General features: G+C 34.5%; 1 protein-coding gene across 1 annotated transcript in view; it reads right to left on the minus strand.

Annotated features, from left to right (window-relative positions):
* Positions 1–16,557, minus strand: part of flw (flapwing) — a 94,298-nt gene extending 77,741 nt beyond the window's left edge. Inside the window, exon 1 of the mRNA XM_067781213.1 lies at positions 16,101–16,557. Coding sequence (XP_067637314.1) covers positions 16,101–16,350 — 250 coding nt within the window. The 5' untranslated portion in view covers positions 16,351–16,557. The remainder of the gene's footprint in view (positions 1–16,100) is intronic.
* Between the last annotated feature and the right edge of the window lie 10,683 nt (positions 16,558–27,240).

Genomic DNA, 27,240 nt, shown 5'->3' on the forward strand with positions numbered 1-27,240 from the left:
TCGTTTTTAAATCTTTATTTTTTTGTAAATTATTACTGTTTTTATACTCAGCTGAGCAGAACTCACAGAGTATATTAATTTTGTTCGCATAACGAAATAAACTAATCGAGATAGATATAGACTTTTATATATCAAAATCTCCTGGCGGCGTAGGTGGCGCGCCGGCGTGCGCCGGTGTTCTTACTTTAAATCTTGATGTTTCTATTTAAAAAAATAATATTTAGGAAAGGTTTTGTTTATATGTATTTAAGGAAATCAACGTGTTGGCCATTTCGGAAAGATCCGGGGTTTTTGCATCAAAAGACCGTTCAAAAATTTTCAGGAGTAGCTCCTTGCGAAGGGATTGTCCCTCGTTCGCTTGCTCTAGAGAGGCTTCGAACCTAACCCCGGTCTATGGAATTGGTACTGCTGCGTCTGCTGAAAAGAAATAGAGATACATAAAATAGTCACACTTTTGCCTGTATATCTCATGCAAAGCGTATTTTCACCTAGGGTTAACTCCTAATAATCGTCGCGAACACAATTTCTTTAAATCATTTGTCGCTCCTTGGCGGTCACGCATAACGGCGACTTAGGGTTGCTATTAATGGTCTATTAATACTCATGACTCTCGTGGCACAGGGTGCCTGCAGTTTTTTCGGCTGTTTTTAAGAGCTATAATTCCCGATGTGCGAACAGTAGGGATCCCTACCACCAGTGGCTACCACGCCTCCTGAGCCTCACACCATATGCCAGCACAGAAGCTATAGCACTGTGACTTCGAACTCATACCTTCGTCGACGTCACTTTCCTAGAAGCTCTAGGCGTAGCTCCGAAGACTTTCCAACGGATGCTTTTGTCGAGCTATGCTTCCGAGCTACACCACAGAAGGACCTTGAAACGTTAGGGAGTGACTATTCGGCCAAGGATGCCGCCCTCGTTGTTGTTGTTATTGTAGCGATAAGATTGCTCCCCGAAGGCTTTGGGGAGTGTTATCGATGTGATGGTCCTTTGCCGGATACAAATCCGGTACTATTGCGGAATGGGTAAAAATCGTATTATCGTATTACAAGGACCCTGGATAAAATTTTTTAAATGTAGACCAAAGATTGCAGACGTTTGTGTTCACAACATTGACTTCAATAGTCTTCGTTAAATCAAATTTAGAATGAAAGTCGACGGCTTTTAAGTTGAAAGTTGTTAACTACTGTTTTCCGGCCTTACGATATAGGAGCTCATTATGGATGACCGCGTAGCTTCAGTTTTCAGGCAAGTTCGACTGTCCACTACGTTAGGGTAGTATCACACACGGTCATTAGTTCCACTGTCTTGGGAAAGCTTTTGCTTCACCACTTTGAGTGTTCATGCGAAGGACAAAGCCTCACCTGGTAGATATATGTGCCTACGTCTTCACATTTGTAAAAGGAGCCGTAACGTGTAGGTGATATTTAAACTTGGTTGATAGGCTATAATCAATGCGATTCACTCCAAGGGTCTAGTTTTGGATAGGGCCGCCAACTTTAGGAAATGTCAAGCCGGGAGACTTGGGTGTTGAAGGATGAGGTGTGAAAATCAAAATTAACATTTTAGACGCTTTGTGTAGTTTCGCAAATAAACAACAGATGTTTGAATGCAAGACTTAGTGATTTTTCAAACCCTTCTTATAAGTACATATATCCTCAACTTAAGTATGAGGTAAGAATAATTTCAAAGGAGTGTTTATGCCCCTAGAACCTACTAAAGGATTTTGCATCACTGATTTCGCTTATTATTGAGGACAATTTAAAAACGTGTTCACCTTGGGCCATTTTATTTGAATTAATTCTTCATTATTAATTTTTTCAAAAATGCAAAGTGAGCATATACATTTATTATATAACTTTTCTTTTAGTGTTTTGTTTTAATAACTTGCTGAATTGGGTGACGCAAAGTCCATGTTAAGCTGACATCGAAAGCGCCTGTTATTTTAAATAACTTTTGAATAGTTATAAAAGTTAAGTTTCGCAATTAGTTTCTTATAACTGGCAGTGATGCGCATCCGTTGATACCACTTTCGACCATATCCGACCAATTTTCGACATGAACAATAAATGGCCTAAACAGTGTTAAACGAGTAGAAAATATAGTAACGCGCCGGACGCCGCGCCGACGCACCGTAATTTTTGACATTCGGCGGCGGCGGCGGCGGCGTTTATCGGCGGCGTATATCTCTAGTATGTATGTATGTATCTACATATGTATGTATAAAGTTGAATATTCAAAAGTTCGTTTTATCGATTTCCTCTTATTTCTCTTCCATCAAATGTACCAAACAATCCTCTTTTTTATTACTAATACAAAAAGACGATTACAATGTCATTATTTGTTTATTACAGATGCCTTAAATTGATGAAGCACTTACATATACACATACATACATACATGTATGCAAACAAACTCGTGAAACAACTGCACAGTAATAGCAGTTATTATCGAGAGGCTTTCATTAAGGCAGACAAACAAGCTCACAAAAAAAATTTTTCAATTATAATGTTGAAGTAGTTGTTGATTGGATGACAGCAGATGACTACATGCATACACGAATCATAGCGATTGTATTTATTAGTGACCTTGACACTCGTTAGCTTATAATTTGGAGGTATTATGGTTTGATTTTAGGGGAGAAAACGAAGATAGAGAAAGAGAAAAAAACAGAGGGGAGAATGGCTGCACAGCAAACTAATCAATTGAATCTAAAGTTTTATCTAAAGTAGAAACTGAAAAAGGGACATCAACGACTTAGTTATTATTCGAAAGAAAAAAATTGTTATTCCGGCGCCGCAATTTTACTATTGCACAGGTTTACGGAAATGTGTTTTTTGAATTTCAAATTTTTTTAAAGAAATTTTAAGCGAAGTGTGTATCTATTTAAACAATGCTTGAATTAAAATTTATGCTCCGAAATATTTCCGAACGTTCAAAAAGTACTTCGAAATCAAAATATTTAAGTTAAAATATTCAACATAAATTTTGAAAATTGCGAGGTTTTTAGGAACTTTTCAATATATTGTAACGAATTTTGGGAAATTCCGCTTATTTGCAACCTTCTACTAACGTTCGAATCGCTAAACGGTTGAATAAATAACTCCACTATTCAATAATGCAAAATGGCCTTTATTAAAGTACTTCACAATAACACTTATTCTTCGCAACTGATAGCTTGCTTAAATCAAACTGATTGGTTTTGCCTAAATTTCTCGTTCGCATACTTCTAGGCGCTTCCATTTCTAGAACTTACTTCTCGTTTACAAGCTATAAATATCTCAGCTATAACTACAGATGCACGATTTTATAGCTTCTCGCATGGCCCATTCGCGTGTATATGTGAGTGATACTTGCACAAATGATTGCATTCTTTTGGGAGTATCTCAGACATATGCATGTGTTTGCGAGTTATTCTCCGCTGCTTGTATGGACATATGGGTAGACATAATGATTGATTTGTTGATGTGCATACAAGTCACTGCTTAGCATCGGCTTTGAGATGATAGTATCCCTTAGTGTTGCCAATATTCGTCACAATATTTTGTATCGCTTTCAAAACTTTTTCGCACTGCAATCTAAACTTGATCTCATAGAATGTCAAGCTATTGAAGCATTTCTTAAAGTTTTTAAGAAGCTTTCATTTTTGAAGCTTTACAGCTTAAGCGAGCTTTCCAAATTGGATAATAATTCTAGATATGCAATTGCTTTTATCTAAACCATAACTTAGTGCTGACCCCAGCCATATTCTCGACCTAACATTTTCCTTCCCAAAGCTAATTTGTTTACAATTTGACAATTTCAAACTTTAAATTTTCTTATGTTCGAAAGAAGTATACACTTTTTTAAGCAAATGCAGTATGTTCCAAAATTTAATATTTATTTATTTTTCAAAGTCAGAAACAAACTGCATCCGAGGATACATTCTGCTTACACTCAATGAAAATGAATGTTGGCATCCTTTTGGAAGTAACGCAACTAAACCTTGAAGTATTTCTTAAATTTCCAAAAAGAAAGATATTAAATTAATTAAGTTTTCTAGAGTGTGACGACTTTCTAGTGTTCCAAAAATTTCCATTTTCTTAAAAAAACAGTTTTGAAAAAAGTCTGTCGACCTGCGCAAATTAGATAATGCTTGAAAATTAAAAAAAAAAAAAGAAGTTTTGAAATTTTTTATTTTCTAGAGGAAGAAAACAATTTGAAAAAGGTACTCAATTTGAGGATTTTTGTAGTGAAGCAAATTTCTTAAGCTTTGAAAATTAGAAAAAGTCTTTCAAGTTTTTCAGACTGCGTAAATTCCATAATGTTCGAAAATTTACAAAAAAAAAGTCAAGTTTCCAAAAAGTCCAATTTCTTAAAGTTGAAATTGTTGAAAAAAGTAAAGTTAAATTGTTGAAAAAAGTACTGAATTTGAGAAGTTATGTGTATTGGACTTGCGCAAATTGTTTAATGTTGGAAAATTTCGAAAAAAAAGTCGACTATCGGAGTTCTTTTATAATTTATTTAATAATTTGGGAAAAATTTAAACAACGTTCTTTTATGTTCTCACGCAATTTTTAAGATTTGAGGCATTGAGTTTTGCTGCCAGAGTTATAAACCAAAAATATAACGCTTACTGGGTTCCCCTTCATCTCACAACAAACATTTAGGGGCTAATTGTGTATAACGCAACGAGCACTTTTTCTCGCGTGAACTAAAATCCCTATTATAAAACAGCATTCATTCACTTCAGCGAGTGACAGTAAACCTGAATGTCCTTATAAAATTTTGTGTATTATATGGTGGGGCTGTGAATGTGAGTGACTGCGACCACGGCGTCATACCATAATCTGGCCCTAAATGGTATGAGAGACGAGATGGCATAGAGCGTGCTAGTCAAATGTTTGCTTGCTAACATGTCAATTGCGCTGAGTTAGATTTCTCTTGATTTTTGACAGTTACGCTGCAATGCAGCATCTACGCCCCAAAAGCATTTACATTCTAACAAATATTTACAAATTTTATTAGCAGCTACTAAGTAGAATCAAGCATAACGCCATGATTGGCTTTTATATGGAAATAGCTTAAATAATGCGACACGTGAACGCTTTATTTAGATGCATATTTTATTTAAAAAGTTTATTCAATTTAAAAATTGTGCAGCAAATGGGCAATTTAACGCCCACTCTTACATACACGCCCCATATTCTCACACTCATATTTACGCCTGCTGTACAAATTGAATAACATATTAAAACAAATCTAATAAATGCAACAAAAAGCAACAGAAAAACTGTTTCTTGCATAAAACCAATCAAATATGAATATGGTGAGAAATGCACGTAAACGTTGTTACTTAGTATTTATATATGGGGTATTCCATCCCATTTCGACCAATTTTGAACCCGACCCCTTTAGAATTGGCTGAAAGTTTTTCTTCTTTTTCTAGCTTACGAAAGACGTTTTTCAGAAGTTTTCAAATATTTTCATCCAACTGAAAAAAAGTTATGAATTTTTAAAAAAACACCGTTTTTGTTTTCAAAATGCTATAACTTTTTCAAAAATTTACCGTTTGGGATCTTTTTTTTTTTAATTTGTTTTTAAATGTACTTTTAGGAAAAAATTCGAAAAAATTTTTAAAGTTTTTTTTTTTGTAATTTATCAGTTTTTCGAGATTTTTCGAATTTCGCCCTTTTTTTCTCATAAAAAACTTCAATCAATTCCGCAATCATCCACACTAATCCCGGAGTGGGCCGAGAATTTTTTTTGTTTTTTTTTTATTTAATTGAAAAAAACGGTCAATTTTTGAAAAAGTTATAGCATTTTGAAAAAAACACCGTTTTTCATAACTTTTTTTGAGTTGGATGAAAAAATTTGAAAAACTTGTGAAAAACGCCTTTCGTAAGCTAGAAAAAGAAAAAAAAAATTTCAGCCAATTCTAAAGGGGTCGGGTTCAAAATTGGTCGAAATGGGATGGAATACCCCTTATATTTAAAGGTATACTTGATATGTCATAATTCTATCGTTTACTTTGGTTTGATTTCATCAATTTGTCACTTAAATCATTCCGCCCTTTAGGGGAGACCACTTAGAACCTTTTGCTGCATAAATGATAAATAAATATTCTTTAGTTTTCAGTTTTTGTTATAGAATGATGAGTATGAAATTATGCCTTATATTCAATTTTGCCTTGGTTGGATATCGCGTGCTGTAACTTAGTTTAGTATTGTGGTATTATTGTATTTTTTTTTTTTTTTTGGTATTTAGTTTTGATATTTGATTGCAGAAAATTTTCGGATTATAAATTTGATTAAGGTTATGACAAATAAATAATAAATTATTTTCTTACAGAAAAATAAAATAAAATATGAGAGGAACAACTTTTAGAGGAGAAAGATGATGTGAAAGAATAATTTCAGTATCTAAATATAAATAGGCAACTTGAAAATTGCTCGATAGGTCTACTCAATGTTCATGCCACTAAAAAAAATAAAATTCAAAAAAATATAATAACAATTTTTAAAGTTAAACGGTTTTATTGAAAACAATACTTACATGAAATAATAATAATACTAAAAGCTAGAAAATAAATAGGTAGGTCTACACTGATAGAAATGGTGCTAATAAAATAAAAAAATTGTTTCTGTTGTTCTTGACTTAACGGAGATTCGGTGAAATTGATCGAATTATGGTTAATTTGACCGAGTTCTTTGTCAAGTGAACAAATTAGTTTAGTCATTTCAACAGAAGAGAAATTGTCACTCTTAAGTTAACAAAATTCTTTAAAATTTACAGATTCCTAATCAATCTAACTGATTTTTTTGTTAACACAACTGATCTCACTGGTCATTTCAACGCATCCAACGCGTTTATTTAATTGTCTGATCAACGCCCTAGATTGATGAGGAGTGTGATGACTAGTGCCTATGACCTACCTAATTATCTCCTAACTTTTAGTATTATTATTATTTCATGTAAGTATTGTTTTCAATAAAACCGTTTAACTTGAAAAATTTTTTTTAATTATATTATTTTCTAGTTTTTAGCCATTATTTAATTGCCTATTATTTCTCATTCTATTTAGTTCATTTAGTGACTCATTATTACAAGGACTCTTTCCTGACAATTTGTTACAATCTAAGTCCTCAACACATAATCCTTCCAAAGACTTTACTCGACTCTGCGCCACGTATGCTTGTCCCTCCTCCAACTCCAAAATATTTTGATGTCGCTTCTACCGGACTGTATGTAATGTAATTTGTTCCAAATATGAGCTAAATCGGACATCATAGGTCGCTTTCTATACATGTATGTAATATGTGTTCCAAATATGGACCAAATCGGACCACAATATATCGATCTTTGCGCCACCTAGCGGCGATTTTTTCCATAGGTCGCTTTCTATTCTTGTATGTATTATGTGTTCCAAATATAAGCCAAATCGGACCACAAATACGATTTTTGTGAATATCTCGATCCTTGCGCCACCTAGTGGCGATTTTTTTTCATAGGTCGTTTCTATTCTTGTATGTATTATGTGTTCCAAATATGAGCCATATCGGACTACAAATACGATTTTTGTGAATATCTCGATCCTTGCGCCACCTAACGGCTATTTTTTCCATAGGTCGATTTCTATTCTTGTATGTATTACGAGTTCCAAATATGAGCCAAATCGAACCACAAATACGATTTTTGTGAATGTCTCGATCCTTGCACCACCTAGCGACGATTTTTTCTTATTATTGCATTGTCATCGGGTTCTGAGTTATATTCCAAGTTTCAAGCTTGTAGCTTATCGGGAAGTTACTTAAACTTTAATTACAAAATTCGTTCACAACGGCCGTGCAGCCAGGCCAAGTCAACTTAAATAAAACCGTTTGAAAAGACACAACTACAAATACCAAACACGTATTTAAAATATCAGACTCTCTTGACACGCACATTACTGGCGCTACGTGTATTTGCTTTGTTTTGTTGTGTTGAGAAAACCAGCAGGCCTCATGTTAGCAAACTGAGTACTCAGACTAGATCTCGCGAGCAAATGGTAGCAATCCATTATTTATTTAAAATTTCATCTCAGAGCAAATATTCGCGAAGAATAGCTTTGTTGGAAGTATTGTACGAGAATCGGCAAATATGAGCAAAGTGTAAAATCCATTGCTGATATTCGAAATGTTTACAAAAACCAAAAAAAAAAAAACTAAAAACTAAAAATTAATAAAATAAAATATCAATAAAATAATATAAAATCAAACAAATAAAATTAAATGAAATAAAATATAACCAAACCAAAATAAAATAGAATAAAATAAACTAAAAATAAATAAAATAAAATAAAACTGAAAATAAATAAAATTAAAGTAAATAAAAATACATTTCAAAAAAATAAAATTAAACTAAATTAAATAAAGTAACTTAATAAAAAACCAAATAAAATAAATTTAAAGTACGCCGGTGTTCTTACTTCAAAAACCTTGATTTTTCTATTCAAAAAACTAATATTTAGGAAAGGTTTTGTTTGTATGTATTTAAGGAAATGAACGTTTTGGGTCCTTGCGGAGGGATTGTCCCTCGTTCATTTACTCAAGAGAGGCTTCGTACCTAACCCCCTGTCTTTGGAATTGGTACTCCTGCGTCTGCTGAAAAGAAATAGAGATACATAAAATGGTCACACCTTTGTCTGTATATCTCGTGTAATGCGTAGTTTCACCTGGGGTTAACTCCTAATAATCGTCGCTGACACAATTTCTTTAAATCATTTGTGGCTCCTTGGCCACACGCGCAAAGGCGACTTACGGTTGCTATTAATGGTCTATTAATACTCATGACTCTCGTGGCACAGGGCGCCTCCAGTTTTTTCGGCTGTTTTTAAGAGCTACAATTCCCGATGTGCAAACGTAGCAATCCTGACCACATCGACGTCACTTTCCTAGAAGCTCTGGGTGTAGCTCCGAAGACTTTCTAACGGATGTTTTTGTCGCGCTATGCTGCCGAGCTACACCAGAGTAACATCATGAAACGTTAGGGAGTGACTGTTCGGTCAAGGATGCCGCCCTCGAAATCATAAGCAGTCTAAGTGGATGTCATTGCGTAACTCATGGGTGAAAATCGTATAATCCTCGGCGCATCTCCATAATTAAAATTTTACAAGGACCCTGGATAAAGTTTTTAAAATGTAGACCAAAGTTTGCAGACGTTTGTGTTCACAACATTGATTTCAATAGTCTTCGTGAAATCAAAACGATATTTTAGAATGAAAGTCGACCGATTTTAAGTTGAAAGGTGTTAACTGCTGTTTTCCGGCCTTATGATATAAGAGCTCATTATGGATGACCGCGTAGCTTTAGTTTTCAGACTAGTTCGACTGTCCACTACGTTAGGGTAGTATCACACACGGTCATTATTTCGACTGTCTTTGGAAAGCTTTTGCTTCACCACTTTGAGTGTTCTTGCTAAGGACAAAGCCTCACCTGGTAAATATATATATGTGCCTACGTATTCACATTTGTAAAAGGAGCCGTAACGTGTAGGTGATATTTAAACTCCGTTGATAGGCTATAATCAATGTGATTCACTCCAAGGGACTAGTTTTGGATAGGGCCGCCAACTTTATGTCAAACCCGAAGACTTGGGTGTTGAAGGATGAAGTGTGAAAATTAAAATTAACAATTCAGACGCTATTGTATAGTTTCGCAAATAAACAACAGATTTTTAAATGTAAGCCCAAATGATTTTTCAAAACCTTCTCATACGTACATATATCCTCAACTTAAGTATGAGGTAAGATTCGTTTCAAAGGAGTGTTTATGCCCCTAGAACCTACTAAAAGATTTTGCATCACTGATTTGGCTTATTCTTTCAGCCAATCGCAATATAAAATTTAAAAAAATCTGTACCTTTTTTGCTTTTTCTTTAACAACTTGAGGACAATTTGAAACGCCTTGGGTAATTTATTTGAATTCATTGTTCAATATTTTTTGGAAAATATATGCAAAGTAAGCATATAAATTTATTATATAACTTTTCTTTTAGTATTTTGTTTTAATAACTTGATGAAATGGGTGATGCAAAGTCCGTATTAAGCTGACAGCGAAAACGTCTGTTTTTTTTTATACTCAGTTGAGCAGAGCTCACAGAGTATATTAACTTTGATTGCATAACGGTTGGTTGTACAGGTATAAAGGAATCGAGATAGATATAGACTTCCATATATCAAAATCATCAGTCCGTCCGTCCGTCCGTCCGTCCGTCTGTCCGTTAACACGATAACTTGAGTAAATTTTGTTGTATCTTGATGAAATTTGGTATGTAGGTTCCTGGGCACTCATCTCAGATCGCTATTTAAAATGAACGATATCGGACAATAACCACGCCCACTTTTTCGATATCGAAAATTTCGAAAAATCGAAAAAGTGCGATAATTCATTACCAAATACGAATTAAGCGATGAAACTTGGTAGGTGAGTTGAGCTTATGACGCAGAATAGAAAACTAGTAAAATTTTGGACAATGGGCGTGGCACTGCCCACTTTTAAATGAAGGTAATTTAGAAGTTTTGCAAGCTGTAATTTGCCAATCGTTGAAGATATCATGATGAAGTTTGGCAGGAACGTTACTCTTATTACTTTATGTCTGCTTAATAAAAATTAGCATTTAAAAAAAAAATTTTTTAATCCAAATTTTAAAAGAAAAGTTAATATCTTTACAGCATATAAGTAAATTATGCCAAAATTCAACTCCAGTAATGATATGGTGCAACAAAATACAAAAATAAAAGAAAATTTCAAAATGGGCGTGGCTCCGCCCTTTTTCATTTAATTTGTCTAGGATGCTTTTAATGCCATAAGTCGAACAAAAATTAACCAATCATTGTGAAATTTGGTAGAGGCTTAGCTCCTAGGACAATAACTGTTTTCTGTGAAAAATCGGTTGAAGCCACGCCCAGTTTTTATACACAGTCGACCGTCTGTCCTTCCGCTCGGCCTTTAACACGATAACTTGAGCAAAAATCGATATATCTTTACTAAACTCAGTTCACGTACTTATCTGAACTCACTTTGTATTGGTGTAAAAAATGACCGAAATCCGACTATGACCACGCCCACTTTTTCGATATCGAAAATTACGAAAAATGAAAAAAATGCCATAATTATATACCAAATACGAAAAAAGGAACGAAACATGGTAATTGTATTGGTCTATTGACGCAAAATATAACTTTAGAAAAAACTTGGTAAAATGGGTGTGACACCTACCATATTAAGTAGAATAAAATGAAAAAGTTTTGCAGGGCGAAATCAAAAGCCCTTGGAATCTTGGAAGGAATACTGTACGTGGTATCACATATATATATAAATTAGCGGTACCCGACAGATGATGTTCTGGATCACACTGGTCCACATTTTGGTAGATATCTCGAAAACGCCTTCACATATACAACTAAGGGCCACTCCCTTTTAAAACCCTCATTAATACCTTTAATTTGATACCCATATCGTACAAACACATTCTAGAGTCACCCCTGGTCCACGTTTATGGCGATATCTCGAAAAGGCATCCACATATAGAACTAAGGCCCACTCCTTTTTAAAATACTCATTAACACCTTTCATTTGATACCCATATCGTACGAAAAAATTCTAGAGTCACCCCTGGCCCACCTTTATGGCGATATTTCGAAAAGGCGACCACCTATAGAACTAAGGTCCACGCCCTTTTGAAATACTCATTAACACCTTTCATTTGATACCCATATAGTACAAACAAATTCTAGAGTCACCCCTGGTCCACCTTTATGGCGATATTTCGAAAAGGCGTCCACCTATAGAACTAAGGCCCACTCCTTTTTAAAATACTCATTAACACCTTCCATTTGATACCCATATAGTACAAACAAATTCTAGAGTCACCCCTGGTCCACCTTTATGGCGATATTTCGAAAAGGCGTCCACCTATAGAACTAAGGCCCACTCCTTTTTAAAATACTCATTAACACCTTTCATTTGATACCCATATCGTACGAAAAAATTCTAGAGCCACCCCTGGCCCACCTTTATGGCGATATTTCGAAAAGGCGACCACCTATAGAACTAAGGTCCACGCCCTTTTGAAATACTCATTAACACCTTTCATTTGATACCCATATAGTACAAACAAATTCTAGAGTCACCCCTGGTCCACCTTTATGGCGATATTTCGAAAAGGCGTCCACCTATAGAACTAAGGCCCACTCCTTTTTAAAATACTCATTAACACCTTTCATTTGATACCCATATCGTACGAAAAAATTCTAGAGTCACCCCTGGCCCACCTTTATGGCGATATTTCGAAAAGGCGACCACCTATAGAACTAAGGTCCACGCCCTTTTGAAATACTCATTAACACCTTTCATTTGATACCCATATAGTACAAACAAATTCTAGAGTCACCCCTGGTCCACCTTTATGGCGATATTTCGAAAAGGCGTCCACCTATAGAACTAAGGCCCACTCCTTTTTAAAATACTCATTAACACCTTTCATTTGATACCCATATCGTACGAAAAAATTCTAGAGTCACCCCTGGCCCACCTTTATGGCGATATTTCGAAAAGGCGACCACCTATAGAACTAAGGTCCACGCCCTTTTGAAATACTCATTAACACCTTTCATTTGATACCCATATAGTACAAACAAATTCTAGAGTCACCCCTGGCCCACCTTTATGGCGATATTTCGAAAAGGCGACCACCTATAGAACTAAGGTCCACGCCCTTTTGAAATACTCATTAACACCTTTCATTTGATACCCATATAGTACAAACAAATTCTAGAGTCACCCCTGGTCCACCTTTATGGCGATATTTCGAAAAGGCGTCCACCTATAGAACTAAGGCCCACTCCTTTTTAAAATACTCATTAACACCTTTCATTTGATACCCATATTGTACAAACGCATTCTAGAGTCACCCCTGGTCCACTTTTATAACGATATTCCGAAAAGGCGTCCACCTATAGAACTAAGGCCTACTCCCTTTTAAAACACTTATTAACACCTTTCGTTTGATACCCATATTGTACAAACGCATTCTACAGTCAACCCTGGTCCACTTTTATAACGATATTCCGAAAAGGCGTCCACCTATAGAACTAAGGCCGACTCCCTTTTAAAATACTCATTAACACCTTTCATTTGATACCCATATAGTACAAACAAATTCTAGAGTCACCCATGGTCCACCTTTATGGCGATATTTCGAAAAGGCGTCCACCTATAGAACTAAGGCCCACTCCTTTTTAAAATACTCATTAACACCTTTCATTTGATACCCATATCGTACAAACAAATTCTAGAGTCGCCCTTGGTCCACCTTTATGGCGATATCTCGAAAAGGCGTCCACCTATAGAACTTAGGCCCACTCCCTTTTAAAATTATCATTAACACATTTCATTTGATACCCATATCGTACAAATAAATTCTAGAGTCACCCTTGGTCCACCTTTATGGCGATATCTCGAAAAGGCGTCCACCTATAGAACTTAGGCCCACTCCTTTTTAAAATACTCATTAACACCTTTCATTTGATACCCATATCGTACAAATAAATTCTAGAGTCGCCCCTGGTCCACCTTTATGGCGATATTTCGAAAAGGCGTCCACCTATAGAACTAAGGCCCACGTCCTTTTAAGATACTCATTAACACCTTTCATTTGATACCCATATCGTACAAACAAATTCTAGAGTCGCCCCTGGTCCACCTTTATGGCGATATTTCGAAAAGGCGTCCACCTATAGAACTAAGGCCCACGTCCTTTTAAGATACTCATTAACACCTTTCATTTGATACCCATATCGTACAAACAAATTCTAGAGTCACCCCTGGTCCACGTTTATGGCGATATCTCGAAAAGGCATCCACCATTAGAACTAAGGCCTACGCCCTTTTAAAATACTCATTAACACCTTTCATTTGATACCCATATCGTACAAACAAATTCTAGAGTCACCCCTGGTCCACGTTTATGGCGATATCTCGAAAAGGCATCCACCTATAGAACTAAGACCCACGCCCTTTTAAAATACTCATTAACAGCTTTCACTTGATACCCATATTGTACAAACGCATTCTAGAGTCACCCCTGGTCCACTTTTATAACGATATTCCGAAAAGGCGTCCACCTATAGAACTAAGGCCCACTCCCTTTTAAAACACTTATTAACACCTTTCGTTTGATACCCATATCGTACAAACAAATTCTAGAGTCACCCCTGGTCCATCTTTATGGCGATATCTCGAAACGGCGTCCATCTATAGAACTAAGGCCCATTCCCTTTTAAAATAGTCATTACCACCTTTCATTTGATACCCATATCGTACAAACAAATTCTAGAGTCAGGCCTGGTCCACCTTTATGGTGATATCCCTAAATGGCGTCCATCTATAGAACTATGGCCCACTTCCTCTTAAAATACTCTTTAATACCTTCCATTTGATACACATGTCATACAAACACATTCCAGGGTTACCCTAGGCTCTTTTTACAACATGGTGATTTTCCCTTACTTTGCCTCCACAGCTCTCAACTGAGTATGTAATGTTCGGTTACACCCGAACTTAGCCTTCCTTACTTGTCTTAAATAACTTTTGAACAGTTAGAAAGAGTTAAATTTCGCAATTAGTTTCTTATAACTGGCAGTGATGCGCATCCGTTGATACCACTTTCGACCATATCCGACAAATTTTCGACATGAATAATAAAAGGCCTAAACAGTATTTTAAACGAGTAGAAAATATAGTAACGCGCTGGACGCCGCCGCGCCGATATTTTTGACATTCGGCGGCGGCGTGCGAAAAACGACCCTAATCGGCGGCGGCGGCGTATATCTCTAGTATGTATGTATACACATCGAACTGCATGAGTACTTTGAACTCACGCCTTTTTTTAATAACTGTAGAATAACAACTACTGGTCCATTTTTACATGAGCTACTGTATACTTTATTATACCATAACCGACAAAATCCTTGCGCTTGTATTAACTAAATTCTTTCGCAGACTTGATCAAATATGCATTAAACAAATTTGATTTGCAATTTAGGAATGTCGCAATGAATTTGCTGATTTACAAATATTTCTACAAATGCAGTATGACACTGCGTATACGTAACAAAAAAAATGTAGTATTAGTATGAGTACAACAGGAAATAAAGCTAAAGTACCCGATTATTTAGCTTGAAGTATACATTTATTTACTCGTTATGGGTGGGACTTTCTTCTTTTTTTTCTGGTAACGTGAATCCCGCTGATTACTTGTTTTTTTCTGGCGCTACTTTTGCACAAACGAAATCCTTGCAATGGCAATTTGAAGGTTAACTACAGATTTTATACACTTTATTATATTCAGGTTTAACTTCTTACCTGTAAATGTTATTTATATATATGTTTAGATAGATCGCTGTACTTTGTTATTTTCAAAGGTCATTACCGACGTATACTTTTGAAATATGAGGTCATTTGGTTATTATTCTAATGAGCACTGACTGAGGTAAGTAAAGGCTACTTGCTCTCTTGGTATAGCAGGATTGTGGATGAAGGTCAATAATGTATAGTTATGAAAGAATAGCAATTGAGTAGAGAAATAAAATCAAATTGGAAAATAAAAATAATTAAAGAAAATGAATATAAATAAGTTTCACAAGAAGAAGGGCACTTCACTGCATTATCTAAGATATCCCTGTTCGCAAATTTGTTTGTGAAGATTTCAACAAAACTCCATAAGGCACAACATCGACAACTACAGCAAATATGTACCAAAAAAGGAACACAACATTTATGAAGTAGTAAAATAGACTGCTAGCACAGTTACACCAAAAAGTATACGCACAGAAAAAAATTTCAATTATCTATAGAATAAGTTTATTTTTTTTCTTTGTTTTTTGTAAGTATTAAAATAATTATTTAAAAATGAATTGTGTGCAAATTAGCTACAACAGCAGCAAATATTTTTTACACCGAATAGGACTGCTTGTAGCACGGCAACTGTAAGCTCTAGTACTTTAAAGTGTGCGAACATTTAATTTCAACTTTTATTTTGACAATCTTACTACACACACATATATGTAAATTTGTAAATACCGAATTCGGCCACGAAAAAATCACGCAATTTCAATTTCGACTTCTTGGGCTCCTCGCGCGGATGATGTACCGTTATTTGATCGCCATCCTCCGAAATAAGCGTCTCGCTGGGCGGCGATAAAGCGAATTGCTCGAGTAGACGCCGTTCTTGTTCTTGTAAATCTTCTGGTTCGCTTGGCGTTTGTTCATCGTTTCTTTGTTGTTGTTGTTGTTCTTTTTGCAGTTGCACCATATGCTGCGCAACTAGCATTTTTTGCGCTTGCTCTTCGGCCTCTTTTTGCTTTTTGAATGCTAGGCGTTGTGATTCATGTTATATTGATTTTGTGTTTTTTTTTTTTTCGTTGCCAGTTGTTGAATATTATCGTTTCGTGTGACATTTTGAAAGTGATGCACATTTTTAGTTTGCATGTTAGTTTCAACAATATAGGTGTGTTAGTAAGTGAAGGATGTAGAAAAATAATAAAAAAATTATTAAATTAGTTTTTTATTTTTTTAATAGAAGTTATTTAAAAACAAAAGTTTGCACGTAAAAAGGGGTTTGCAAATAATGAGTAGCAGGCATACTTAAAGTTAAAGCAAAAAATTATAATTTGAAAAAGCCATGCATGCACGCAGCCTGGAATATTTCTAAGAAATAGAGGATGCATTTAAATGATTGTTTTTTCAAACTTGTAAAACTTATTCATGTATACCATGTTTTTTTATAATTAAGAAACGGTATATCTACACGAGATAAACAACAAAGTACGCGAAAACTTTGTTTCAGAGACTCTTTCTTTCCCTTTACATGTTTTTCAATTCTAGACCAGGAATATTTGTCGATTAACAGGGACAGCCTTTTTTATTAATTTTTTTTTTTTTTTGTATTTTTTACTTTTCAATTTATACTTTTAATTTATTATACGCTTCTATTTTTTATTTTTTTTTTTTTTTGTTTTTAGATTTTAATCACTTTTTTGTTTTAGATTATATTTTTTTCCCTTTCTTTATAATTTATTAAATTTTCCATTCTTTACATTTTACTTCTTCTCTTCCTTAGTGTTAATTATTTCTCTTTCTGCATGTTTTTTTATACTCAGTTGAGCAGAGCTCACAGAGTATATTAACTTTGATTGCATAACGGTTGATTGTACAGGTATAAGGGAATCGAGATAGATATAGACTTCCATATATCAAAATCATCAGTATCGAAAAAAAAAATTCGATTGAGCCATGTCCGTCCGTCCGTCCGTCCGTCCGTCTGTCCGTTAACACGATAACTTGAGTAAAATTAGAGGTATCTTGATGAAATTTGGTATGTAGGTTCCTGGGTACTCATCTCAGATCGCTATTTAAAATGAACGATATCGGACAATAACCACGCCCACTTTTTCGATACCGAAAATTTCAAAACATTAAGCGATGAAACTTGGTAGGTGAGTTGAGCTTATGACGCAGAATAGAAAATTAGTAAAATTTTGGACAATGGGCGTGGCACCGCCCACTTTTAAATGAAGGTAATTTAGAAGTTTTGCAAGCTGTAATTTGGCAGTCGTTGAAGATATCATGATGAAATTTGGCAGGAACGTTACTCTTATTACTTTATGTCTGCTTAATAAAAATTAGCAAAATCGAAGAACGACCACGCCCACTTTTTAAAAAAATTGTTTTTTTAATTCAAATTTTAAAAGAAATGTTTTATCTTTACAGCGTATAAGTAAATTATGCCAACATTCAACTCCAGTAATGATATGGTGCAACAAAATACAAAAATAAAAGAAAATTTCAAAATGGGCGTGGCTGCGCCCTTTTTCATTTAATTTGTCTAGGATGCTTTTAATGCCATAAGTCGAACAAAAATTAACCAATCCTTGTAAAATTTGGTAGAGACTTAGCTCCGAGGACGATAACTGTTTTCTGTGAAAAAGGGCGAAATCGGTTGAAGCCACGCCCAGTTTTTATACACAGTCGATCGTCTGTCCTTCCGCTCGGCCGTTAACACGATAACTTGAGCAAAAATCGATATATCTTTACTAAACTCAGTTCACGTACTTATCTGAACTCACTTTGTATTGGTGTAAAAAATGGCCGAAATCCGACTATGACCACGCCCACTTTTTCGATATCGAAAATTACGAAAAATGAAAAAAATGCCATAATTATATACCAAATACAAAAAAAGGAATGAAACATGGTAATTTTATTGGTCTATTGACGCAAAATATAACTTTAGAAAAAAACTTGGTAAAATGGGTGTGACGCCTACCATATTAAGTAGAAGAAAATGAAAAAGTTGTGCAGGGCGAAATCAAAAGCCCTTGGAATCTTGGAAGGAATACTGTACGTGGTATTACATATATAAATAAATTAGCGGTACCCGACAGATGATGTTCTGGATCACCCTGGTCCACATTTTGGTAGATATCTCGAAAACGCCTTCACATATACAACTAAGGGCCACTCCCTTTTAAAACCCTCATTACAAACAAATTCTAGGGTCACCCCTGGTCCACCTTTGTGGCGATATCTCGAAACGGCGTCCACCTATGGAACTAAGGATTACTCCCTTTTAGAATACTCATTAACACCTTTCTTTTGATACCCATATTGTACAAACAAATTCTAGAGTCACCCCTGGTCCACCTTTATGGCGATATCTCGAAACGGCGTCCACCTATGGAACTAAGGATTACTCCGTTTTAAAATACTCATTAGCACCTTTCATTTGATACCCATATCGTACAAACGCATTCTAGAGTCACCCCTGGTCCACCTTTATGGCGATATCTCGAAAAGGCGACCACCTATACAACTACCACCACTCCCTTTTAAAACCCTCCTTAATACCTTTAATTTGATACCCATATCGTACAAACAAATTCTAGAGTCACCCCTGGTCCACCTTTATGGCGATATCTCGAAACGGCGTCCGCCTGTGGAACTAAGCATCACTCCCTTTTAAAATACTCATTAACACCTTTCTTTTGATACCCATATTGTACAAACAAATTCTAGGGTCACCCCTGGTCCACCTTTATGGCGATATCTCGAAACGGCGTCCACCTATGGAACTAAGGATTACTCCCTTTTAAAATACTCATTAACACCTTTCTTTTGATACCCATATTGTACAAACAAATTCTAGGGTCACCCCTGGTCCACCTTTATGGCGATATCTCGAAACGGCGTCCACCTATGGAGCTAAGGATTACTCCCTTTTAAAATACTCATTAACACCTTTCATTTGATACCCATATCGTACAAACGCATTCTAGAGTCAACCCTGATCCACCTTTATGGCTATATCCCTAAATGGCGTCCACCTATAGAACTATGGCCCACTCCCTCATAAAATACTCTTTAATGCCTTTCATTTGATACACATGTCATACAAACACATTGCAGGGTTTCCCTCGGTTCATTTTCCTACATGGTTATTTTCCCTTATGTTGTCACCATAGCTCTCAACTGAGTATGTAATGTTCGGTTACACCCGAACTTAACCTTCCTTACTTGTTTTGCATATTTTTTTTATATTTTTCCCCTTTCTGCGTATTCGATATTTTGTTTTATTTTTTATTTATCTTTTACAGCTCATTATGTTTTTTTATAGTTTTTTTATTTGTTCATATCTTTTTTTTTAATTTTTTTATTTATTTATTTTTTTTTTTTTTAATTTTTTTTATTTTTTTTATATATTTATTTTTTTTTTTGTTTATTTTTTTATTTATTTTTTTTTATTTGAATTTTTTATTTAATTTTTATTACGAAATATTTTTTTATTTTACATTTGTTTTCTTGTCTTATTTATTTTTTCCCTTTTTTTTGCCTTATATATTTACTTCTTTTATTTTTTTATATTATTCTTCTTGTTTAATTTTGTCTTTGCAGCCATAACTTCGAAATAGCAAAAAGACTTCGTTTATTTGGGAACCAGCATTAACACTAACAACATGAGCTCTGAAATCCAGCGAAGAATCACTCTTGCCAATAAATACTACTTTGGACTAGGTAGATAACTGAAGCGACAGAGAAGCGACTCTGGGAGTGTTCGAGAGAAAGTTCTTCGAAAGTTTTATGGACCTCTATGCGTTGGCGATGGCGAGTACAGAAGATTATTTAATGATGAGCAGCTGTACGAGCTTCACGCAGCCATCAACAAAGTCCAGCTAATTAAAATGCAGCGGCTGTTATTTTTAATTTTATTTTCTTTTTTTGTACTTTTTATTGTTTTTTTTTTTTACTTTTTTTTTACTTATTATTTTTTTTTTTTCCTTTTTTAATTTTTTTTTTACTTTTTTTATTTTACTTTTTATAAAGATAGTTTTAATTTTTTATATAGTGTCCAAAGAATGAAACTATGCAAAGAAGGCAATTCGGAAAATTTGCACATCAACAAAGACATGGCTTTGGCGGAATGTGTTTGTGAACAGTTCAAATATCACAGAAGTGCTGGTTCAAATCTCACTCTCGTGAGACAATGTTTTTTGAAAAGATTACAATCCAAACAGCTGCCCCTTGTAAAATATTGCTTTAAGTAATGTTTTCAAAATTTAGCCGCAATTAGGGCACTGACCGCTTACATATATGTATTTAATTATACTCAGCGTGCTTTGCACACAAGAGTATATTAACTTTGATTGGATAACGGTTGGTTGTACAGGTATAAAGGAATCGAGATAGATATAGACTTCCATATATCAAAATCATCAGTGTCGAAAAAAAATTTGATTGAGAAATGTCCGTCCGTCGGTCTCTCCGTTAACACGATAACTTGAGTAAATACTGAGATATCTTCACCAAATTTGGTACACGAGCTTATCTGGATTGGTATTGAAAATGAGCGAAATCGGATGATAACCACGCCCACTTTTTATATACATAACATTTTGGAAAACACAAAAAACCTGATTATTTAGTAAATAATACACCTAGAATGTTGAAATTCGACGTGTGGACTGATATTGACTCTTGATAAAAATTTGAAAAACATTTTTAAATGGGCGTGGCATCGCCCACTTGCGATAAAATCAATTTTACAAATATTATTAATCATAAATCAAATCAATCGTTAAACCTATCGTAACAAAATTCGGCAGAGAGGTTGCCTCTACTATGAGGAATGTTTTGAAAAAAAATTAACGAAATCGGTTAAGGACCACGCCCACTTTTATATAAAAGATTTTTAAAAGGGTCGTGGACGAATAAAATAAGCTATATCTTTGCAAAAACAAGAGCTTTATATCAATGATATTTCATTTCCCAAGTGGATCTATAACAATAAATTGGAAAAATTTCAAATTTAAAAAAATGGGCGTGGCACCGCCCCTTTTATGACTAAGCAATTTTCTATGTTTCGGGAGCCATAACTCGAAGCAAAAACGGATCGTAATAAAACACAGATTTACTCTATAGCAGGAAATATTTCTAGAAAAAATGGACGAGATCGGTTAAAGACCACGCCCACTTTTATATAAAAAGTTTTTAAAAGGGTCGTAGACGAAAATAATGATGTATGTCTTAGCGAAAAAGGGCTTTGTGTCAATAGAATTTTACTTTCTAAATTGAATTATAACCTTAAATTGGAAAACACTAAAATTTTTGAAAATGGGTGTGGCACCGCCCCTTTTATCACTAAGCAATTTGCTACATTTCGGGAGCCATAACTCGAAGAAAAATTAACATATTGTAATGAAATTGTGTACATATATTTTCCTTATAGCAGAAAATATTTCTAGTAAAAATGGACGGGATCGGTTAAAGACCACGGCAACTTAGATATAAAACAAGTTTAAAATGGTCTTAGACTAGAATAATAAGCTATAACTTAGCAAAAAATAGTTTTGAATCAATGATATTTCACTTATCAAGTTTTACTGTATGAGGAAATGGGGAGACATTTTTCTTTTAAACGAGCGGTGCCACGTATTATGTAGAAAAGTAATTTCCTCTGAAATGAAATGTACAATTGAAGCTAACGCTGAGTATATAATGTTCGGTTACACCCGAACTTAGACACCTTTACTTGTTTTTATTTAAATTTTTTTATTTTAGTTTTTTTATTTTTATTTTTTCAACTTACAACCTTTTTATTATTTAGGTTTTTATGTTTTTACTTGATTAGTTTCTTTTCTAATTTACTACTTATTTAATCTTTTTTGGCATTTTTTACCTTTTATTTCAATTTTGTTCCAATTTGTATTTTGTTTTTTAATTTAAAAGTTTTAAGTCTGAATTTTTTTTAAATACATGTATGACCAAACCAAATTTGTGTTTAAGAAAATTCCATAAACTATATGAAGAAATTAAATTAGATCCTCTCCAATGGTGTGCCAATGTGTTTTTTTTTTTACACCAAACAGAGTAGTTTTTCAGCACTTTAACACAAATAACAAAAAATTATGCAACATATTTTTAGCCATTATAAATGTAATGCACGTACAATGGCACTTCATACAAACATTTTATCACTTTTACAATTTTACAAATATTTACTGAAAGCTATTGCTAAAGTGTGCGCCTAAATTATTGCACGGCCTTTTAATTATTTATTTCCAAGTCACGTACTAAGTATTGTAACAAATATGTTTTACAATCAATTTTTATTAGTTGTTTTGGGTACATGGTTATTTCAAGTTGTTTTTTATTATTATTAAGCTTTCCTTAACGAACCATCGTTAGTCTTTCACACAAACAAAGTGTTATACTTGGTTTAAACTAGGACGAGTTTGACTATAAATTTGACCATTTTAATGAAAACGGTTGGTAATAGAACGTCAAATGCGCTGCCGTCCGTTTTGACTACCAAAGGGTGAAAAAGAAGATTGCTCAACGGTATGGCAAATCTGATATTGAAGATTTATTTGCTGACATGTCGGCAATTTATTTTCGTTTACCACTTGGTGTCCCATCAATAAATAATGCCACAGCGTGTGAAACAACGGAAAATAATGAAACTGGTTGTGAAGTAAATGAAAGCAAAATTTTAGCGTGGGGTTTGACCGCACACATTTTTATCTGCTTCGAATCAGTAATGTGACATATTACGCCAATTGATTGAGGCAGTTTTTGATGTCAATTATTTTCACCTAATGCAAACCAGGCATTAGTCTTCCACTCGAATAACAGAAACACGCGAACAACGAAATGTGCTAGTCTTCCACATTAGAAGAGTGTTAAGTTTAGTTTAAAAAAAATTTTGCTCTTTACTTTGTTTTTAAGTTATTTACTTTTTTTGATTTTTTAATATTTTTTTAAATATATATATATTTTTTTTTTGATATTTTTTTATTAGTTATTAATATTTTATAAGCTACTTGTTTTTTTGTTAGTTATTTATTTTTTTATTTATTTGTTTTTTATTGGTAATTTAATATTTTTATTTGATATATAATTTTTTATTAGTTATTTTTTTAGCTTTTTTATTTTTTTGTTAGCTATATTTTTTACTAGCTATTTATTTTTTTGATTAGTTGTGTATTTATTTTTTTTTTTTTTTTGATTAGTTACTTATTTTTTTGATTAGTTATTTATTTTTTTGATTAGTTATTTATTTATTATTATTAGTTATTTATTTTTTATTTTATTTTTCAGTTATTTTTATTTTTTTTATCAGTTATTTTTTTTATTAAATAAAAGTTTTCAATAGCTATTTTTTATTAGTTATTTTTCTATTTTTATTTGTGATTTTTCTTTTGTTCTTTTTAGTTACTTTTTTTCAGAAATGTGATTACCAACCTTTTATGTATTACCTATTTTGTTTTTGCTGGCTTTACGTTTTTTTTGCTTTCAAACCAATATAATATTCGGTTATTCAACGGAAGTCTTCTTCAGAAATTTATTATTTTTCTTTATGCTCGACAGACGTCCTGTTCCCAACTTTCGAGAAGTTTTTGAAATATGTATACAATTTTATTACTATTAAGTATTTCCGTTATTGTCTAATATTTTTTTTTTATTTCATTTAAAACATATTTTTTAGTTACTTTTTTTCTTTTGTTTTTTATTTTATATAGGAACGGCCGGCAAAAAAAAATGGAGTTATTTTAAGAGTGAATACCTTAAAAAATGTTAAATCAAAGAGCAAAAAAATCAGTGGAATGGACAGGTCATTGAAAACTTATGTGAAAGTACTAACCTTTGTTATTTGTACTTGGTTTTTACGTATATTTTTATCTTCTTTTATTTTACTCTTTAAATAAATACAGTTTTACTACCGGTTTTTCATATATTTCTCATCACAACAACACCAGCAACCATTCGCAGTTTATACTTTGATTAAAATTTCCTTTATTAAAATTATTATCGTTGATTACGTTTAATGACAAAATGAAGGCGAAGGAATGAGAAGTAAAATAAGAAGAAGAAAACGAGCAGCAGTGAAAGTAATGAGATGACAACAGCCGCACGTTAACGAATTCAAGTAAAGCTGGGAATGAGAGCAGGAAACCGCATAGGAACCGGATGTGGATGAAAATAAGCAGTCATAAATTTAAAAAAGAAACAGGCGAAACCCAAATATTATGGATGAAAGTGTGAAAAAAACATGGTAGTGCGAGCACTTTGAAGTATGTCACCTTGTTGGATGACGATGAGGAAATAGATTTGCTAGTGAAAACTTCAATTTAACAAATTTTATCATAAAACGAGCAATAGAAGTTTTGCATTACTGTAATACACACTGAAAGAAATGGTGCTAGTAAAATCAACAAATCGGCTCTGTTGTTCTTGACTTAACGGAGATTCAGTGAAATTGATCGAATTATGGTTAATTCGACCGAGTTCTTTGTCAAGCGATATATAGACATTTCAACAGAAGAGAAATTGTCGCTCTTAAGTTAACAAAAATCTGTAAAATTGACAGGTTCCTAATCAATCTAACTGATTTTTTTGTTAACACAACTGATCTCACTGGCCATTTCAACAGCGAGCAACAGTCAATACATGAGCAAATTTCAAAGAGAATTTTACGCTCACTGCGCTCTCTACTTTGTACTTATGTATGCTGTGTACTATATGTATGCACATGTTTACGTATGTATATGGCGGCCGCCGTGGTGTGATGATAGCGTGCTCAGACTACCTCACCGAAGACCCTGCGTTAACACCCCGGGCAAAGCAACATAAAATTTTTAGAAATAAGGTTTTTCAATTAGAAGAAAATTTTTTAAGCGGGGTCACCCCTCGGCACTGTTCGGCAAGCACTCCGAGTGTATTTCTGCCATGAAAAGATCTCAGTGAAAACTCATCTGCCTTACAAATGCCACAACATAGGTACTTTCGTACAAAGCTGTCGCAACAACTTTTTTTGTTCATTTGACTACTAAAACGGTCAATTACGAATCAACGATTTGTGCGCAGTTGATTCAACATCTTGTTGCGATGGATAACAAGTAAGGAAGGTTAAGTTCGGGTGTAACCGAATAAAAAAATGAACCGAGGGAAACCCTGGAATGTGTTTGTGCGACATGTGTATCAAATGAAAGGCATTAAAGAGTATTTTATGAGGGAGTGGGCCATGGTTCTATAGGTGGACGCCATTTAGGGATATCGCCATAAAGGTGGATCAGGGTTGACTCTAGAATTTGTTTGTACGATATGGGTATCAAATGAAAGGTGTTAATGAGTATTTTAAAAGGGAGTAATCCTTAGTTCCATAGATGGACGCCTTTTCGAGATATCGCCATAAAGGTGGACCAAGGGTGACTCTAGAATGCGTTTGTACAATATGGGTATCAAACGAAAGGTGTTAATGAGTACTTTAAAAGGGAGTAATCCTTAGACGCCGTTTTGGAGATATCGCCATAAAGGTGGACCAGGGGTGACCCTAGAATTAGTTTGTACAATATGGGTATCAAAAGAAAGGTTCTAATGAGTATTTTAAAAGGGAGTGATCCTTAGTTCCATAGGTGGACGCCGTTTCGAGATAACGCCATAAAGGTGGACCACGGGTGACCCTAGAATTTCTTTGTACGATATGGGTATCAAATTAAAGGTATTAATGAGGGTTTTAAAAGGGAGTGGTGGTAGTTGTATAGATGGCCGCCTTTTCGAGAATCGCCATAAAGGTGGACCAGGGGTGACTCTAGAATGGGTTTGTACAATATGGGTATCAAACGAAAGGTGTTAATGAGTATTTTAAAAGGGAGTGGGCCTTAGTTCTATAGGTGGACGCCGTTTCGAAATATCGCCATAAAGGTGGACCAGGGGTGACTCTAGAATGTGTTTGTACGATATGGGTATCAAATTAAAGGTATTAATGAGGGGTTTAAAAGGGAGTGGTGGTTGTTGTATAGGTGGTGGCCTTTTCGAGATATCGCCATAAAGGTGGACCAAGGGTGACTCTAGAATACGTTTGTACAATATGGGTATCAAACGAAAGGTGCTAATGAGTATTTTAAAAGGGAGTAATCCTTAGTTCCATAGGTGGACGCCGTTTCGAGGTATCGCAATAAAGGTGGACCAGGGGTGACTCTAGACTTTGTTTGTACGATATGGGTATCAAATGAAAGGTGTTAATGAGTATTTTTAAAAGGGAGTGGGCCTTCGTTCTATAGGTGGACGCCGTTTCGAGATATCACCATAAAGGTGGACCAGGGGTGACTAGAATTAGTTTGTACCATATGGGTATCAAATGAAAGGTGTTAATGAGTATTTCAACAGGGAGTGGGCCTTAGTTCTATGGGTGGACGCTTTTTCGAGATATCGCCATAAAAGTGGGCCAGGGGTGACTCTGGAATGCGTTTGCACAATATGGGTATCAAACGAAAGGTGATAATGAGTATTTTAACAGGGAGTGGGCCTTAGTTCTACGGGTGAACGCCTTTTAGAGATATCGCCATAAAGGTGGACCAGGGGTAACTCTATAATTTCTTTGTACGATATGGGTATCAAATTAAAGGTGTTAATGAGGGTTTTAAAAGGGAGTGGTGGTAGTTGGATATGTGAAGGCGTTTTCGAGATATCGACCAAAATGTGGACCAGGGTGACCCAGACCATCATCTGTCGGGTACTGCTAATTTATTTATATATGTAATACCACGAACAGTATTCCTGCCAAGATTTCAAGAGTTTTTTATTTCGCCCTGCAGAACTTTTTCATTTAATTCTACTTAATATGGTAGGTGTCACACCCATTTTACAAAGTTTTTCTAAAGTTATA

Source organism: Eurosta solidaginis, chromosome 4 (genome assembly GCF_040869045.1).
Source record: "Eurosta solidaginis isolate ZX-2024a chromosome 4, ASM4086904v1, whole genome shotgun sequence".
NCBI lineage: Eukaryota > Metazoa > Arthropoda > Insecta > Diptera > Tephritidae > Eurosta > Eurosta solidaginis.